General features: G+C 43.5%; 1 protein-coding gene across 2 annotated transcripts in view; it reads left to right on the plus strand.

Moving 5' to 3' along the window:
* nlgn1 (neuroligin 1) overlaps positions 1-20,021 on the plus strand; it is a 141,094-nt gene that overhangs the window by 48,752 nt on the left and 72,321 nt on the right. For both annotated transcript variants that reach the window (XM_077594672.1, XM_077594671.1), the window contains exons 3-4: positions 7,212-7,271; positions 17,749-17,901. In XM_077594672.1, coding sequence (XP_077450798.1) covers positions 7,212-7,271; positions 17,749-17,901 — 213 coding nt within the window. The remainder of the gene's footprint in view (positions 1-7,211; positions 7,272-17,748; positions 17,902-20,021) is intronic.

Here is a 20,021-nt window from a genome sequence, read left to right on the forward strand (position 1 = left end):
GTCCCCAAAAAGCCAACCATTGCCAGCCTGAATGACTATAGGCCTGTTGCACTCACGCCTGTGATCATGAAGTGCTTTGAAAAGTTGGTCGCCCGCCATATCAGGAATACAATCCCTCCCTCAGTTGACCCTCACCAGTTTGCTTATAGAGGAAACAGGTCTACTGAGGATGCTATCGCCAATGCTCTACACACAGCACTGAGCCACCTGGAGCACCATGGGAATTATGTGAGGTTGCTTTTCATTGACTATAGCTCAGCCTTCAACACTATAATACCGGACATTCTGACTGACAAACTTGGACTCTCTTCCATCTGCTGCTGGATAAAAAAAACAGGAGGGGATGAGTCGGCCTACAGAGAAGAGGTCAACAAACTGTCCTCGTGGTGCTCGGTGAACAATGTCACACTGAACACCAGACCGCGACCAAAAGACCGCGACCAAAAGACCGGCGTCCAATCGACCGCACACGATAGGTCTCACAATGTACGGACAAATAGGCTTAAGGAGAGTTTTTTTCCCACACCCATCAGGACTCTAAACTTGCGGTAACACGACACACAATCCCTTCTGTGTAATAACTTCGGGGTAAGGTAACATGAAAAGACGTTGGGCGGTGATCTGCCTCCTACTGGCTGACTGAAGGTAAGTGAAAGACAGTGAGAGGTAGGTGATCCGCTCGGGGGGTGATGCGATGTATCCATCACGGCAGAATGCCAAATCACAAGTCTGAAATTATCACTTATTTGGGTCTTTTGCCGGGAAAACGCACCTTATGGAGAAGCACTACCAATTTCGTCATACGCAGTTTCTGGGTATGATGACAATTAGGCTTTTGTCGAGTCAATGATGTTGACAAAGCCTATGTCCGATTATTATTATTATTTTTATATTATTATTATCATTATCATTATTATTATATAATGATTGTTGTGATTTTTAGAAGAAGTCGTTTCAGGGTATATTAGTGCCGGAGAGTCTGCCAAGCACTCTTTGACAAATTTTCCCCCTCGGTGAATGCTTACTGTTTTTAGCGATTTTGTGAGCTATCACAAAGCTTGTCTTGGTTGCTGCATTCCTGGATCTAGGACGTTGGTAAAAAAATATTTGCCGCTTTTGTAGCTGAGCTCGGAAAGCATCTGATTTCCGAGTCCTTTCAGCATCACTAAATTTTTTTGTATTTCTCTGCATGTTTACTCTGGTGATGCCAATTCAATTAGTAATCCTTAAACATACTGATCTGTTCTCTGCAAACTAAACACACGGCTTTACCACTGGTTCCAGTAAATAAATACTTGGTGGTCAATATTGTGTTAAAAACCCTGCATTAAACATCTATCTTTCTTTTTTAGCATCACCCGGCATTTTTAAGGGCTTAAGTTTCCGTATTGCATCATTATGCATGTGAAGATAACAATGACTTAAAAATAAAAGCAATGCCAGTTTAGTCCATGCGTGAGGTAAAATTAGAAATTACATTCATTTTGTATTGTCCAATCAAACTTACGCGGGCCGGTCTCAAACTACCAAAGGGCCATATGCGTCTCAGGGGCCGTACAATGCCCAGGTCTGCATTAGGTGATGCAGGACATTCAAGAGGCATTTTCAATGGCGATTCAAACTCTATTCAATGCTGGAAGAGGCTCAGTGTGGTCTTTCTGAGCTGAAGAAGAAGCTGTGCACTGACTTACGACGTTTTTCATCTCCTGTCTCCCGCTTGCGAGTTTCAGCATGGGTTTAGACATTTTTATGAACATTTTAAGTATAAAAAAGGTCATTAAAATGTCAAAATTCACGTTGAAACTCGCAAGTGGAAGACAGTGGATAAAAATGGTATAAGTCAGGACCTTGCTTCTTTTTCTTCTTTGGGAGGCACTCAGCGCTAAAGTAGCGATGTTTCACCGTAGAAGAATGACGCACCAAATAACATAGACTGGAGTCGTGGGCTTTTATTTGCATATGGTAAATTCCAAGCACCAGAAATCTTCGAGCTGCGAGCTATACAGGGAGCATCTCAGATTTCGGACAGGGTACTGCTAGCAAGTGGCTCCTCATCATCACTGTTGGAGTCCAGTGTCATTTCTGGTATTGAGTCTGTAAGGCAAACTGCACTACAGTTATTTAAGATGTATACATTGCAATACCATTGGGAAAAGCTTTGACAAGGTCATGAAATGATTGGTAGATGTAAATATGATATAGTATTTATCTATCTAATCCATTACACACCTGCACATCTAGAACTTGTACCATTAGACTCGGTGTGCGAAACTTTGCAACTGTCGAACAGTGTCATGTGACATCGAAACCAGGGGATCGAAAAATTATTTTTTGTGCCAAAAATTGATTTGTCGCAATCAATTTTAATTTTGGTGGTACCCCGGTGGACGAGAGGGTACCACCCTCCATCTTCGGGTGGGAGGACGGGACCTGACTGTTGTTTGTGGGTATGCACCAAACCGCAGTTCAGAACCCACCCTTTTTGGAGTCCTTGGAGGGGGTGCTGGAGAGTGCCGCTTCGGGGGACTCCCTCGTTCTGCTGGGGTACTTCAATGCTCACGTGGGCAATGACAGTGAGACCTGGAGGGGAGTAATTGGGAAGAATGGACCCCCGGTTCAAAACCCAAGTGGTGTTCTATTGTTGGATTTCTGCCCTGGATTGACAATATGAACACCATGTTCAAGCATAAGGGTGTGGCACTTGGCACCAGGACACCCTAGGCCGCAGTTCGATGATCAACTTTGTGGTCATGTCATCGGACCTGTGGTTGCATGTCTTGGACACTTGGGTAAAGAGAGATTGGTGGACCTATCAGCAGAGTTTTCAACCGATCACCACCTGGTGGTGAGTTGGCTCCGATGGTGGGGGCAGATGCCAGTGCGGCCTGGGAGACCCAAACGTTTTGTGAGGGTCTGCTGGGAACGCCTGGCAGAGTTCCCTGTCAGAAGGAGTTTCAATTCCCACCTCTGACAGAGCTTCTCTCATGTCCGGGAAGTGGCGGGGGACATTGAGTCCGCGTGGACCATGTTCTGGGCTTCTATTGCCGAGGCTGCAGACCGGAGCTGTGGCCGCGAGGTGGTCGGTGCCTGTCGTAGTGGCAACCCTAGAACCCGCTGGTGGACACCGGTGGTAAGGGATACCGTCAGGCTGAAAAAGGAGTCCTACCGGGCCCTTTTGGTCCATGGGAATCCGGAGGCCAAGTGGCACACGTCTCTAGTCGTCTCTGAGGCAAAAACCCGGGCATGGGGGGAGTTCAGTGAGGCCATGGAGAACGACTTTCAGGTGGCTTCAAAGAAATTTTGGTCCACCATCCAACTTCTCAGAAGAGGGAAGCTGCTGAGCTGGACTCGGGATGTTGTGAATCGGTGGGCCGAATACTTTGAAGACCTCCTCAATTCCACCGACGCGCCTTTCCATGAGGACTCTGGGGTTGAAGTCACCGAGGTGGTTAAAAAGCTCCTCGGTGGCAAGGCCCGGGGGGTGGGTGGATGAGATCTGCCCGGAGTTTCTAAAGGCTCTGGATGTTGTGGGGCTGTCTTGGCCTCTGCAACATTGCGTGGACATCGGGGACAGTGCCTCTGGATTGGCAGACCAGGGTGGGGGACCGAAGGGTGTGTTCCAATTTCCAGAGAATCACACTCCTCAGCCTCCATGGAAAGGTCTATTCTAGGGTATTGGAGAGGAGGGTCCGCCGGGAGGTCGAATCTCGGATTCAGGAGGAGCAGTGTGGTTTTCCTCCTGGCCGTGGAACAGTGGATAAGCCCTACACCCTCAGCAGGGTCCTCGGGGGTTAATGGAGTTCGCCCAACCAGTCGTCATGTGCTTTGTGGACTTAAAAAAAGGCATTCGACCGTGTCCCCCAGGCAGTTTTGTGGGAGTTACTCTGTGAATATGGGGTTCCGGAACCCCTGTTACGCGGGGTCCGGTCCGTTTATGACCGGTGTCAGATCCGTTTCCTGTGGGGTTTGGACTCCGCTAGGGCTGCCCTATGTCACCGATTCTGTTCATCCCTTTTATGGTCAGAATAACTAGGCGCAGCAGTGGCGTTGAGGGTTACGGTTTGGTGGCCTCAATATTGCATCCCTGCTTTTTGCAGATGATGCTGTTCTGTTGGCTTCATCAGGCCGTGATCTCCAACTCTCGCTGGAACGATTCGCAACCGTGTGAAGCGGTTGGGATGACAATCAGCACCTCCAAATCTGAGACCATGGTCCTCAGTCGGAAAAACGTGGCTTGTCCTCAGGGATCAGGTCCTTCTCCAGGTGGAGCAGTTGAAGTATCTTGGGGTCTTGTTCACGAGTGAGGGAAGAATAGAGCGGGAGATCGACAGGTGGATCGGTGCGGCGTCTGCAGTGATACATACTCTGCACCGGTCCATCGTGGTGAAGACCCAAAAGGCGAGCCTGTCTATTTACCGGTCGATCTACGTTCCCACCCTAATATATGGTCACGAGCTGTGGGTCGTGACCAAAAGAACGAGATCCCGGATAAAAGCGGCGGAAATTAGTTTCCGCCGCAGGATTTCCGGACTCTCCCTTAGAGATAATGTGAGAAGCTCGGTCATACGGGAGGGGCACGGAGTAGAGCCGCTGCTCCTTCGAATCAAGAGGAGCCAGATAAGTTGGCTCGGGCGTCTGATCAGGATGCCCCCTGGACGCCTGCCTCAGGAGGTGTTCCGGGCATTTCCCACCAAGACGAGGCTACGGGGCCAACCTCGGACACGCTGGGGTCTTTTGGTTGCGGTCTTTAGGTCGCCCGGAAGTTTGGTCGTCGTCTTTTGGGTCGCCGGTCTTTTTTGTCGCCGGTCTTTTGGTCGCCTGATCGGCTGCTGCCATCTACGGTCAATTTATTAAATAGCAGATGGTGTTTTTATTGAAGCAGTCCAATGAACCTTCATTCTCTCTGGGAGAACTTGCAATGTTGAAATACTTTAGATTAGATGGTCATTTTTATCAAACAAATAAAAGTATTAGTATACTTTAGACAACATTTAGATCGTTTCAACAGTATTTAGAGTCTAAATTTTAGACTCTAAATACTGTTGAAACGATCTAAATACTGTTGAAACGATCTAAATATCTAATATCAAAATATCAATAAGAGCACTCATTTAACACATCGGCTGCTGCCATTGACTGTCATAGGCGTCCAATGAACCTTCATTCTCTCTGGGAGAAATAAGAGCACTCATTTAACACATCAGCTGCTGCCATCGACAGTCATTTTAGCTCCAATATTTGTATCTCATCACTAAGTGCTGATTTTACCCAATTTTTGTTTTGCAAATGGTCGCATATCGTCGCATTTGGTCGCGCCGACTTTTATCGCTGTCTTTCCCCCGGGAAAATCACCCCCAGAGCCCGGTAGTCATGTCTGATAAGCTCCGGTATTTGTATTTCATCAATAAGTGCGTATTTTACCCCGTTTTGGTGAAATTTAGGCCCTTTCGCAAATGGTCGTTGCATTTGGTCGTGCCGAGGTTTATAGCTGTCTTTCCCCCGGGAAAATCACCCCCAATTAATGTCTGAAAAGCTCCAGTATTTGTATTTAATCATTAAATGCTGTTTTAAAAACTATTACTCCGCTTTTGGAACACTTTTCTGGGCATTCTTAACCATTTTTCTACCTTAAGAGAGATTCTCCCATTCATTCTCCCAGAGAGAATGAAGGTTCATTGGACGCCTATGACAGTCGATGGCAGCAGCCGATGTGTTAAATGAGTGCTCCTATTGATATTTTGATGTTTGATAAAAATGACCATCTAATCTAAAGTATTTCAACATTGCAAGTTCTCCCAGAGAGAATGAAGGTTCATTGGACGCCTATGACAGTCAATGGCCACAACCGATGTGTTAAATGAGTGCTCTTAATATTTTTATATTAGATATTTAGATCGTTTCAACAGTATTTAGATCGTTTCAACAGTATTTAGATCGTTTCAACAGTATTTAGAGTCTAAATACTGTTGAAACGATCTAAATACTGTCTAACTAAAAGTATACTAATACTTTTATTTGTTTGATAAAAATGACCATCTAATCTAAAGTATTTCAACATTGCAAGTTCTCCCAGAGAGAATGAAGGTTCATTGGACTGCTTCAATAAAAAACACCATCTGCTATTTAATAAATTGACAGTAGATGGCAGCAGCCGATCAGGCGACCAAAAGACCGGCGACAAAAAAGACCGGCGACCCAAAAGACGACGACCAAACTTCCGGGCGACCTAAAGACCGCGACCAAAAGACTGGTGACCAAAAGACCGGCGACCAATCGACCGCACACGGAACATTGCAGTGCATAATGTCAGAGGTGGTTTTAACATTCAGACATGTGCATGTATGTAGATGTATATGTGTGTATGTATGTATATATATATATATATATATATATATATATATATATATATATATATATATATATATATATATATATATATATTTACAAAAAGTGTCTATAGACATAGGGAGAGACACAGAGAGAGACAGAGAGACAGGGAGACAGAGAGACAGAGGGACACAAAGAGCGACAGAGAGACAGAGACAGACAGAGAGACAGAGAGCGACAGAGAGACAGAGAGAGACAGAGAGAGACAGAGAGAGACAGAGAGAGACAGAGAGACAAAGAGCGACAGAGAGACAGAGAGACGAGAGAGACACACAGAGAGAGACAGAGAGAGAGAGAGAGAGATTAAAATTATTGTTTTCTCTGTAGCTTTATTTGTCCATTTTATATAACAAAATTTCTGATTTCAAATGACTCAAATAGTACCGTATTTATTATTAATTCTATATTAAAGTATTAAAAATAGGCTGCAGAAGTATTTAGACCAATAGTTCTTAACCTGGGTTCGATGGAACCCTAGGGGTTCGGTGAGTCGGTTTCAGGGGTTCAGTGGAGCCTCTTCCGCTGGGGTCAACACACATCGACTCTTCATGTCTGTTTACGATAACATGCCCCGCTTGACCATCACTGGCTGCAGATAATCACGTGACATTGCTTGGCCTATCAGTGCTACGAGGAATTTACATATCTTGAATTTGAAGAAAAAAATAACATTTTATTTTACACTAAAGAAGGGTTCGCTGAATGCGCATATGAACCACTGATTTAGACAAACAACAATCATAGAAATCCTCATTTTGAGGCAGTATACGTTTTGTTTCTGATGGCCGATTTTTAATCCTTCCTTTTCCATCTTGGTCTTGTAGGTCCCCTCACAAAGAAACACTCAGATGATTTAAATGATAGCGACCGCGCAGGAGACGAAGGTACTTGTCATTTCCCAAATGATTGATTTCCATGAATAAAGAAACCAAATTAACTCTTATGATGTTCTTCAAATTTGACTGTGTATGTAGCTGGAATTTTTGTGTGTACTCATTTCTCGTTTGCATCTGTTGTTTGTTTTGTTGTACAGTGGTGGCATATTTCCATGTATTATGTGTTTGGGTGGCATTTATCTTGCAGTGGCTTCTGCAAGACATCCGATTCTTATATACACTAATTGCTCAATTTTCTCGGATAATGTAGACCAGTAGCATCACCCCTATTATTACTATACCATGCTACATGTGTTCACGCCTATAGAAAAATACAACTACACAAGTACAATTAGCAAAAAGTGTATTTATTAAATATTAAAGTTTTAAGCATATGAAAACACTAATGTATTAATATCTAAATCTAATCTTTATATAAAAATTGTTAATACTTTAAATACTGTTTACACACTCAAAATAGTTCCTCTCCGCTTGATATAAATCCCAAAAATAGGTCCGGGCCGGGCTGTGGGGTAGATCTCGGCAACGGGGACGCGGCGGTGTCTCCGATAATGATTCTTTCTCTGGACGCTACAGAGGCATTTTCAACGACAATTCAAAATCCAAACAAAGCTAGAAAAGGCTCGGTGTTGTCTTTATGCAAGTGGTGTGCGATGCGAAGTATACTCCGGTGAAAAAAAGGCAAGATGACATCCTACTCGGCCTATTATAATATTCGCCGCGTGATTCTTCTGCGATGAAATTCTTCTTCTGCTCGGCATTCTACTTCTGCTGTGAATTTTTTCTTCTTTGGCGCTGAGTGCTACACAATTCATTATTTATATATAGGATCACAGTAAAGGTGGAGCACTCAGATATGAGAACAAAGCAACAGTCATTTTAGCATTAAGTTTAAGTTTTACTTATGAATTTGATAAACTTTGATCTCATCTTATCTCATTTTCTGAACCGCTTTATCCTCATTAGGGTCGCAGGGGGTGCTGGAGCCTATCCCTGCTGACTCCGGGCCAGAGGCAGGGGACACCCTGAATCGGTGGCCAGCCGATCGCAGGGCAGATAAACTTTGATGTTGTTTTTATTGTGGATGGTTGACTAGTGGACAAAAGAGGTATTCTGTTAGGTCTGTACCAAACTTAAAAAGTCTGATGTGCAGCTTTTGCACAGGAATACAAACCAGTGAACTCCTGAGTGGACCAAACACTCAGGTTTCTAGTAAACAGTGGTATGTTCCGCTTTATTGTGTGAAAGCAACCGCTCCGTGTTTTGGTCTCAGTTACGGTCGTGGGCGAGGGTCCCGAAGCAGGCACACACAAACTATTTATTGTCAATGTACGGAGCCCGGCCCCTGAAGGATATGGAGGTACAAGGGCAACCTGCATGGGCAAGTCGGTGAACGTTGTGTGGGGTTCGAGACCTGTGAGGTCCGTAGGAGAGTCCGTGGCGAAGATACAGGAGGCGTAGATAAGGCAGGTTGGTGAACGTGGCATCGAGATCAGTAGTCATGACGTCTGTAGGAGTATCCAAAGAGAAGGTACAAGGTGTGTGGGCGTAGTCGTAGTACTAGGGCAGGGTTGGGCAAACCTTCTGATTTGCGGGCCACAATGAGTTGTAACATTTGACAAAGGGGCCGGAGCAGGAGCAGATGGATGGATTGCTTTGGTAACCCCACCTCATTGGAGAAAAAAATACACATCTTGGGATAAGGAGAAAATGTGTGCTTTAATTTCAAATTAAAATGAAGAAAATCATTACAACAAACTTTGAATGAGTCTTAAAACACTGAAAATCAAATGAATAAAATGTGCCTTTTTAAAATTATTAACCATTTCTATTTTAAAGCACTGAAAGTTCTGTTATCCTTCAGGATATCACCCTCATGCTCCTCCTGGCTGTCTTTTTTCCCCAAAAATGTTAGGAGATGCAGATGTACTTATTCTCTTCAATTTGTGTCCCCAGTGCCAAAAGAAAACAATGACCAGTGCAAGGACGAAACAGTGGCAGCAAGTCAGCCTGTGGAGCGGAATTATATTTGTTTAGGGCGTTCTGTTTATTTTGAGAAAGTGCGCATCACTGAGACAATTTCAGTTTCAATGGGAACAGTATTGTTGGTCTCCTTTTTTAACCAGCACATCAAAATTTAGTTTTGTTGTGCCGATTGTCAGAATGGATCTGAGGTGTTGGTCTGTTAACTTGGATCTGTGGCTGACTTCATGATGCTGAAGGTCTGTTCACACACGTAGGTCGAGCCGAACAACACTAGCATCTTCTGCGCTGTACATTGGAAACACTGCTTTTTTGAGTGAAGCATAGAAGTAATTTAGTTTTAGAGAGTTGAACTTTGGCGGCCCGGTGGAGCAAGTGGTTAGCGCGTCGGCCTCACAGCTCTGGGGTCCTGAGTTCAAATCCTAGTTGTTCAAGTGTGAGAATACATCCATAGCAAACGCAAAATCACGAAATCAGCTCTTGTTGCTCAGCTTAGGAAATTCATCAGTCTTCCCCAGTTGCTCCAAAAACACGCCAATCTCCTCTTTTTCAAGATGGCGGCACGCATGGGTGCAGCGGCTCTATGCTCTCCAGTTTGGTGTCGTTCGTTATTTACTAACATCTGCGAGGCAAATTTTTTCTAGAGTCGCCAGGATTTAATTACTCTCGGAAAGAGATTCTATACATCCTTCACAACAGACTACCAACGGACCTACAATATCCCCGAGGACATCTCGAGACCTCCGGGATCTCCGTGGAAATGAACTAAATACAAATTAATTTGTTCCCCCCTTCTGATAAAAAACGCCACCAAAAAACAGGATATTACAATGGAAAAAAATATTGGTTGTAATTCACCATCTACTAACAGAGTAACAAATAACTAGTGGTTATGATATTTGATAATAAAATTAGGCATTTTTCTATACAACGGGGAGTTCGCGGATGGGGTGGAGAGAGAGAGAGAGAATCACTTGACGGATGCGCTAGTAACATAACATACACTTTAAATTGAACTTAAATGAACTTAGATTCCTAACACATACAGTTAAAAAAAGGTTTTAATCTTACGATGAACTAAATTTAAACCACCGCAGCTTTCCGGGCGAACTTCCTGCTTCTCCATACGCATTGGCGAGCCAGCTCAGTCACGGATATACTATTCATGTTTCTCGATTATTTCGTGCCTAATATCGATTGTCATCATATGCTTTTTCTTCGCACTACCCTTCATTGCACCGGCTTGCTTTGGATCTATTGAGTTTCCCTTAATTCTTCACTGACTAATTTACAAAAAAAATGAAAACAGAAAAAAATGCAACGCTCCGCCCAGTGCTCGTAGAGATCTTTGCACAAGGGAGATGCGGCGAGAGAAACAGTGCAGTGAAATCATAAGTAGCCTCTCGCGGCCTTGCCAACTGGCTGTCTCTAATGTTCGTATCTCAAAATGTGTCTCGTATCTCAAGGTAAATATTAAATATTTGCTCAGAATTTTACTCGTATCTCAATTCGTATGTCAAGGAATTGCTGTGTATGGATTTTCTATGTGTCTGCTTGTTTGTTGTTGCGTCCATAGACTCAGCAAGAGGTGTGACTTGGCGCTGAATGTCTACAAAAACCATGGAACTCATCCTGGGCTTTAGGCGGAACAAGCCCACTTCACTCTGCTGACCTCACTTGGACTACTTATTTATTCATTTCTTATTTATTGCTAATTTATTTGTCCTTCGGTTGTTTTTTGTGCACTATGTGGTGAAAGTTTTAAATCTCATTATACTTGTATAATGACAATAAAAGCATTAAATTCAATTCAATTCATTTGTACTCCCTATTAAAACCATGAATATGGAGGTGCATATTGTGAATCTGGGGGCGTCTTATGCGAGAGAAATTGTAAAATTCAACCATTTTAAGGCATTTTTAAGGGTATGGCTTATACGGGAGGCGACTTATATGTGAGAAAATATGGTAATAAGGGGAATTGCAATCATTACCTGCCACCTCCAGAAGTTCTCTGACGACACCGCTATTGTTGGACGAGTGACGGACGGGAACGACCTGGAGTACAGGGGAGTCATCACAGCCTTTGTTGACTGGTGTAGGCAAAACCACCTCTACATCAACACCAGTAAGACAAAGGAAATGGTCATCGATTTTCGGAGGAATCCTCAACAGACCACTCAGGTGAACATCCAGGGTACAGACATTGAAATCGTGGAGAATTTTAAGTACCTGGGTGTTCACCTCAACAACAAACTAGACTGGTCCACAAACACAGATGCCCTGTACAAAAGGGGCCAGAGCCGCCTCTACCTACTGAGGAGTCTACGGTCCTTTGGAGTGTGCAGGACACTGCTGAGGACTTTCTACGACACTGTGGTGGCATCTACAGTGTTTTATGCATTGCTTTGTTGGGGATGCGGGAGCAGGGAGAGGGACAGGAACAGGCTGAATAAGCTGGTCAGGAGGGCCAGCTCTGTTCTGGGCTGTCCTTTGGACTCTGTGGAGAAAGTGGGAGAGTGGAGGATGCTGACCAGGATGATGTCCATCATGGACAGCACCTCCCACCCCCTGCATGAGTCTGTGGAGTCCCTCCGAAGCTCCTTTAGCAATAGACTGCGGCACCCTCATTGCAGGAAGGAGCGCTTCCGCAGATCCTTCCTCCCATCAGCTGTCAGGCTCTTTAACAAAAAAATGGCTGTGTGTTAAGACCTACCGTATGAATGCATGTACATTTATGTGTATGTATGTATGTATATATGTGCTAAGCAACACGCTTATTTAATTATATATTTATTCATGTATTTATTTCTTGACCTACTTATTACCTATCTATTTATGTCTAAAATGCCTTTCCTATTCCTGCATCCTCACCCTCTTGCCACTGGAACAACGAAATTTCCCGAATACGGGATGAATAAAGTTATCCAATCCAATCCAATCCAATTAATTGTCACGTTTTGTTGGAATTTTGGTGGTGTGTATGTGTGCGCGTGTTTTACCCTCCTTGTAGCCAGCTGTTTTGAGTTTATTTGATTAGCCTTTTGTGTCTATATAAGGCAGGTGTCTCAAACCGATTCCGCCGAGGGCCGCAGTGGGTCCTGGTTTTTGTTCCAACCGATCCAGTGCCGACATTTTAACCAATCAGGTGTCTTCTAAAATAAGTAGCACCTGGCTGCAATCAACTGGTTAACTGATTACACTTGCAAAAGGTATCCTCTGAGGAGTTGGAATGAAAACCTGCACCCACTGCGGCCCTTTGAGGACCGGTTTGAGACCACTGATATAAGGAGAGTGTTTGGTGCCGTCTGGTGTGGGAGTATTGCTACCTTTACCTTGTGTGTCCCGTCCAGTAAGTCATGTTTTTGCCCTTTTTGTTGGTATGCGTGTTCCTGGTTTATTTTGTCACTTTTGTATTCCTGTGTGCCTACGCTGGCGGCTCGTTCCTGCGTACCGACGCCGGCGGCTCGTTCCTGCGTACCGACGCCGGTGCCTCATTGCTGCGCGCCGACGCCCTGCACCCTCGTGCCTGCCCGGGCGCCCCACACCCTCTCGCCTGCCCTGGCGCCCCACACACACGCTCCTGCACGTGCGCCCCTCTCCCACGCGCCCAGCTCTTCCGCGCCTGCCCCGGCACCCCGCTCTCGTGTGCCCGGTTTATTGGAGTTATGGATTTTGGGACGTCTGGGATTCGTTCTTTAAGAGGGGGCTGGGGGGGGGTATCCAGTCACGTTTTCTTGGAATTTTAGTGGTTTGTGTGTGTGCGCGTGTTTTCCCTTTCTCTCATAGCCAGCTGTTTTGAGTTTATTTGATTAGGCTTTTGTGTGTATATCAGGAGAGTTTTTGGTGACGCCTGGTGTGCGAGTATTGCTACCTTGTGTGTCCCATCAAGTAGGTAATGTTTTTGATCTTTTTGTTTGTATGCGTGTTCCTGGTTTATTTTTTCACTTTTGTATTCACCGTTTTTTTGCGATTAAAAAGCCCAAGCTATGCACCAGTAATTTCGCCACCTTTTATCCTGCATCTTGGGTTCAACATCGCCACAGCCGACTTGAAACATGACATTAATAAGGGTAGCAATTGGCCGAGGTTGACAGGTATGTGTATACTACCCATGAATTATCTGGTCATAATAAAATTTAATGATTAATATCTATGAATAAAACATCTAAATAAATTTCACTAGAATGTGCACAAATCTGACTTGAATTTGACCTTATTTTTCACATCTGTTCTTCTCACTTCTCATTCTCATTCAAATGACGTTTCAGCTGAATCTGTCACTTGAGATAGTCAAGCTTCCATTTATATGCAATATATGCAGGCATAACGTGTAACTAACGCAGCCAATCAATGTCCTTAACATTTACTAATGCCGCGGAAGTAAACACGTGACATGAACGGCATCATATCATTGGCTGGACACAGTGTTAGTCATAGTTTTATTCATAATTACTGTTTCTTGTCGTAAACATTAAAACAAATGCTGTACCATTTTGCAACACAACTCAGAGAGTGGCAGCCTGTGTTGCAAAATGGCACAGAAAAAATTGTAATGTTTTTTTTTACAATTTAGGTTGGGTTTTATTTTGTGCACCGCATTTGTTTGCTGTGCGCGGAGAACCCGAGAGTAGTGCGCAATTAGTGAGTAGTGATTATTGACGCTGAGGGTAGTGACTGTCACCCACACAGCAAGCATCGGCAGGGTAGCATAACGGCTAGCATCCGACAGCAAGGCCAGATCTGAGCAGCAAGATGAAGGGAGGAGGCCAAAACGTGATGTATGTATACAGCAAATGGTGGCCAGCTAGCGTCGACAGTCAGCAAGATGGAATGCCTATCCACTCGAGGACTAACATGAGGGTGAATTTGCATCTCCGACACAGACTCACAAGGCTACATGTGACAAGCGACATGGGTTGTTCCAGAATTGATAGCTTTCCAGAGCACAATCTTTGGTCACAGGTTACATGCTGGTACTGTGATGTTTCAACTTTCATGGCTTCAGAACATCAGTTTTTTTATCTTAAGAAAAAAAAAGTTAATAAAAATATAAAATTCCATGCTGAAAATTGCAAGCGGAAGACAGAAGATGAAAAATGGCGGAAATCAGGGCAGCGCTTCTTCGGCGCTGAAATGAGTAGCACTCAGCGCAGAAGAAGGAGGTTTACAATAGTTTAGCTCCTGACCAAGACAATGAAGATGAACGTCAGCCTTGTTTCAGTGCCGCGAGTGAGCCTCCTCAGCCAGCAGACCTGGAGGCAGCGAAATGCTATGTCGAGGAAGAGTTCCCTGATGGTGAATTATAACCAGTAAAAATATGTTTTTCCATTGTAATATCCTATTTTTGGAGTTTTTTTCCAGAGGGTGGGAGCAAATTAATTTGTATTTAGTTAATTTCTATGGGAAACGTTGATTTGAGATACGAGTAAATCGACATACGAGCTCAGTCCCGGAACGCATTATCTCAAGGTATGGCTGTAATTGTATAGGGGGCCCGGTGGTTAGCATGTTGCTCTCACAAGTCTGAGTTCGAGGGATCCAATGGCCAGACCTTCCTGTGAGGAATCCATTTGCATGTTCTACCTGGGCTTGCACAAGTTTTCTCTGTGTACTCCGAATTCTTCCCAAATCCCCAAAAACACACATAGTAGACTGGTTGAACACTCTAAATCAGCCCTAGGTATGAGCGCGAGTGTGAGTGGTTGTCTGTCAAATGTTGCCCTGCGATTGGCTGGCCACCATTTCAGGGTGTCGCCCACCTGTGCCCATTGTTGGCTTGGATAGGCTCCCACACTTCCCGAGACCCTCGTGAGGATAAGTGGAACAGAAAGAGTACTTGTTGATAAACGAAGCACGCACATTGGAAACAGGTTTCAAAATAAAATCACTGATGTTTTAGTCGACGCAATATGCAACATTTTTTAATATTAAAAACAAAAGGAGCGTGTGTGGCTTACCTGCAGTCAATGTCTCGGCTTGTGAAAGTTTGTCCCCCTGAAACTGATTACTGTTAATGCTTGTTCACTTTTTTATTCATAGTGGTTACCACTCGCTTAGTGTCCTTGGAAAAGGATATTGTAGCCATCTTCCAAATGTTTGCTTCTTTCTTGTTAAGACGCAAGGTAAATTCTTTTATCGCATCCTACAACTTCAGCGTATGTAGCAACGTCACTTTTTCGGTCACTGTCACAGTTTTTTTCCTAGGGTCATTGGATGCCAGGGCGCTTAGGAGGCATTTTAACGGTGACTCAAAATCCAAACAAAACTGAAATAGGCTCGGCATAGTCTTTCTCCAAAGGTAATGTGCGCGGTGGGAAATTCACTTAAAACAAAACAGGAGAAGTCAAAATGTCGTCCTTCTCTTCTCTCATTCTTCTTCTACGGTGAAATATGGCTTCTTTAGTGCTGAGTGGCACCCAATTTAGTGCCGAAGAAGCGGAGCCCTGATGCCCTGATTGTCATATATATATATATATATATATATATATATATATATATATATATATATATATATATATATATATATATATATATATATTTATATATATATATATATATATATATATATATATATATATATATACATACATACATATACATATATATAAAGGTTGATTATTTAGTTTTGTTTGGGGGTTCGGGTTGAACCGCTTATTCTCACAAGGGTGCCGAGGGGTGCTAGAGCTTATCCCAGCTAACTACAGACCCTTGGCAGGGGAAACCCTCAATCGGTGGCCAGCCAATGGCAGGAGAAAGACAACCACTCACGCACAAACTAATACCTAGGGGAAATTTAGAGTTTTCAACAGCCTACTCTGCATGTTTCTGGGATGTGGAAGAAAGCCCATGCAAGCCCAGGAGAACTTGCAAACTCCACACAGTGAGGACCCACCTGTAATCGAACCCTGTACCCCAGAACTTTTAGGCCGACGCGCTAACCACTCCTGTACTGTGCCGCCTTTGGCGAAAACACATTCACTAAAGGATACGCTCTTTTTTTAAATTGTACAGTTTTCTGGTTATATGTTGTGTTAGAAATTCTAATGTGATGTAAACCATTGAGTTACTTAGTGCTCAGTTGTGCAATAAAAATTAATTAACCTTGTGTTGCTCTGCCTTGAATCAACATGCTAAAAGTCTTCACTACCAATATGCTTTTTAGCGTGTGAAGCAGCTTCTTCATCTTCATCCATCTCCACTGTCATATCGCCGAATGTTTTATTTTTCCACATCTTTGCAGTCGCGCATTAGTTCAAACTTCAAACTCCTCTTATTGTAAAGGACCTTCCTCCATAACATAACTCATCTTTACTCGAACCAAATCCCATTGGTAAATCGTATTACAGTAAGATTTGATCAATTATTTTGGATTCCTTTGGGCCTGAACAATGTCCCGTATATACCGGGACATTGCGATGTGCCCAGCGCAATCCTCCCATCGCAGAATATTCTTCTTATGTGTGGATTCAACAGTCTCACCTAACATGCACAAGCTGTGACAGATTCTTGTGATATTGATCTTGGACACTTCAAAATGTTTCCTTATTATACTTCAATTTGACACCCTGTGATGGTCATGAGACACGAGCATTCTCAGCTGCCCTCCCACCAAACTCAGTGCCGAGTGAGAACCCCCCACCCATCTCACCACGTCTAGCCAAGTGAATTTGAGTATTTTAAGAACAGCAGCACAGCTCTTTCAATGCTATACAAATAAACTTGAATTGTACATTTGTGGTTATGCAACATACACCAAAAATGTTGTAAGGATCATTTCCTTTCTTAAATATATGGGTAGAAAAGATCATTTTGACCTGGGCATTTCTTTAGTATGTCAATATACATCACAGCTGAGTCTTGTAAGTGTGCGTGAAAAAAGCCTGATCACTAGACGTTGGCTCCTTGAAAAGATCTTGGAGCAAAAAGTGTGAGCACCCATGATCCACAAATTCCTCGTCAGATTGTGCTGCTGCATTGGAGTTTGGGGTGCTGCAGTCACGCGATTGTAATGTCACAACATTTCCCGGGAAATGTGCCTTTCTTCCATAATGTGTTAAAACCAGTGCTTCCAGCTCAATGTATCTTTTCAATCAGATGTACCTGTAAAGCATTTGTTGAAAGTACAAAAAAAGAGGTTTTTAACCTCCTAGGACCTGGCATCCACACGTTTTTGGTTGTCACAACACTACAATGTTAAATTTTGGACTACAAGGGCCTGGTGTACACAACATTTTTCTCACAAACGACATCATGTAAAAATATAATTATTTATTTTTAAACTCATCAGGTCCCAATTAGACGAAATATCAAAGAGAAAATAAAAATGTGTGCCTTGCAAGAGTCTGGGTCTTAGGAGGATACATGATGGTTATCTCCTCTTCAAAATGAGTTCTTAGTGCTCTGGTTGTCATTATCTATGTATTAGACGTTTATTTTTTTTCTCCTTCGTTTCTAATCATTTTTCCTGCTCCATCTTTAGATATCAGGGAGAGTGGGAGTCCCAAACCAGTGATGGTTTTCATTCATGGTGGATCCTACATGGAAGGGACTGGAAACATTTTTGATGGCAGTGTCCTGGCCAGCTACGGAAATGTGATTGTCATAACAGTCAATTACCGGTTGGGTGTTTTAGGTAAGGGTAAAGATATGCTCAAACAGACCGACCAATTAGCCTTTGCTCCCTCGAATGCATCATGTCGCCACAGATAAGTGACGCGACAATACACTTCCTGCATCTGATATTTTTTCGTTTGAAATTGTCATGCTGGAGTTGGTTTTCTATTATCTCCCATTCGCAGTGGATCCATGGCTGTGCAAGGTTAGGGAATTGTAGAAGCCAGCCAGTTTAGTAGAGTAGCTATTGCGTCATAGAGTAATCGTGAGTCAAGATATGACCCTCCTTGTCTCTCTAGCGCGAGTTCCTGGTTCTTCACGAGTTGTTTTATGACTTTTTGTCACTGAAGTTGTGGGTTAATTATTGGGGTAGGTATATTATAGTATTTATTATATGTTGAGATATTGTGAAGAATTGGGTTGAGGGAGAGCTGGCCGATATGACAAAAATTGTTATCACAAGAAAAAAATATATATATATGAGTCGATATCGATAATTATCAAGATAACTATCACATCTTTTTTTTCTTTCAAATTTTAAACTTCAAACTTCTGTCAATAAATAAATTACTTTCCTCCTTATTCAATTACAGTAATCCCTCGATTATTGCGGCTTCACTACATCGCGTTTTTTTCGGGGGGAAATATTTTTTGTTAAATTTTAGGTTTAAGTTTTTATTTGTAAGTTCATAAAAATGTGAAAATCCACGGTGAAATTTGCAAGTGGAAACCACTCCCCTGTCCTCCGTTTGCTACTAGGACTCAGCACTGAAGTAAAAAAATAAAATAAAAATAAAAATGTGTCCTGGATTTTGAATCCAGGACCCCAGAGCTGTGAGGCCGACACGCTAACCACTCGCGCCATATACAGTTGTGGTCAAAAGTTTACATACACTTGTGAAGAACATAATGTCATGGCTCTCTTGAGTCTCCAGTTATTTCTACAACTCTGATTTTTCTCTGATAGAGTGATTGGAACAGATATTTCTTTGTCACAAAAAACATTCATGAAGTTTGTTTCTTTTGAGTTTATAGGTTAACAGAAAAAGTGATCAAATTTGCTGAGTCAAAAATATACATACAGCTACACGAATTAGTAGTTTTGGTTACTTAGAAAGTTGTGTCATGAAATGAGCTTCATAGCATGGCCTCTTAACTTCTTGTGAGTGATTATAAGTGACTACAGCTGGTGACTTCTCTGAGTACATTTAAATAGGGCTCATTGGATGCAAACGCCCACAAACGCTACAATGGGAAAGTCAAAGGAGGTCAGCATGGATCTGAAAAAGCGAATCCTTGACTTGAACAAGTCAAAAAAGTCCCTTGGAGCCATTTCAAAGCAGCTGCAGGTCCCAAGAGCAACAGACTTCAGGGTGACATCGCCCTTTTCCCTCCGCCTAAGCGACTACAGCTACTGTGGATCCCGGGCCACTGCAACATATGCGGAAACGACCTGGCTGATGCCCTAGCTAAACTTGGCTCATTAGATGACCAAACCCATACCCCCCCGGACGCAGCCACAAGACGTGCCATCATCCAACGTGAAGATCGCTCCCCCCCCTCTCTCACCCCCGCCTTTTGCAGACCTACACTACAAAAGTCACAGAGGAAGAACTTGCCCTATCGAAAGGAGACCGCACAGACCTGATTCGTTTCCGCAGTGGACACCACCCCCTGCTCCGCCGTTGGCTCCACCTTGTGGGGAAATCCGACTCGGATCGCTGCCGCCTGTGCGACGAGGAAACAGAGTCGTCTGAACACTTATGGCTCCGCTGTCCGGCCTTAATGACCGAACACTACCATTGCGACTTGGGCAACTCCCTGGATGAACTTATCTGTGTTCCAGTGGCAGCTCTAGCGCTGCTGAGGGTAATCCTCAGGCGCCTGAGGTGAAAAAGAAGAAGAAGAAGAAGAAGAAGAAGAGCAACAGTGCAAACAATTGTTTAAAAGTAAAAAGTGCATGGCACTGTTTTGTCCCTGCCACGATCAGGAAGAAAACGCAAGCTATCACCTGCTGCTGAGAGAAAATTGGTCAAGAGGGTGAAGATTCAACCGAGAATCACCAAAAAGAAGATCTGCCAAGAATTAGAAGCTGCTGAAACACAGGTGTCAGTGTCCACAGTCAAGCATGTTTTGCAT

This window comes from Stigmatopora argus, chromosome 24 (assembly GCF_051989625.1).
Source record: "Stigmatopora argus isolate UIUO_Sarg chromosome 24, RoL_Sarg_1.0, whole genome shotgun sequence".
Lineage (NCBI taxonomy): Eukaryota > Metazoa > Chordata > Actinopteri > Syngnathiformes > Syngnathidae > Stigmatopora > Stigmatopora argus.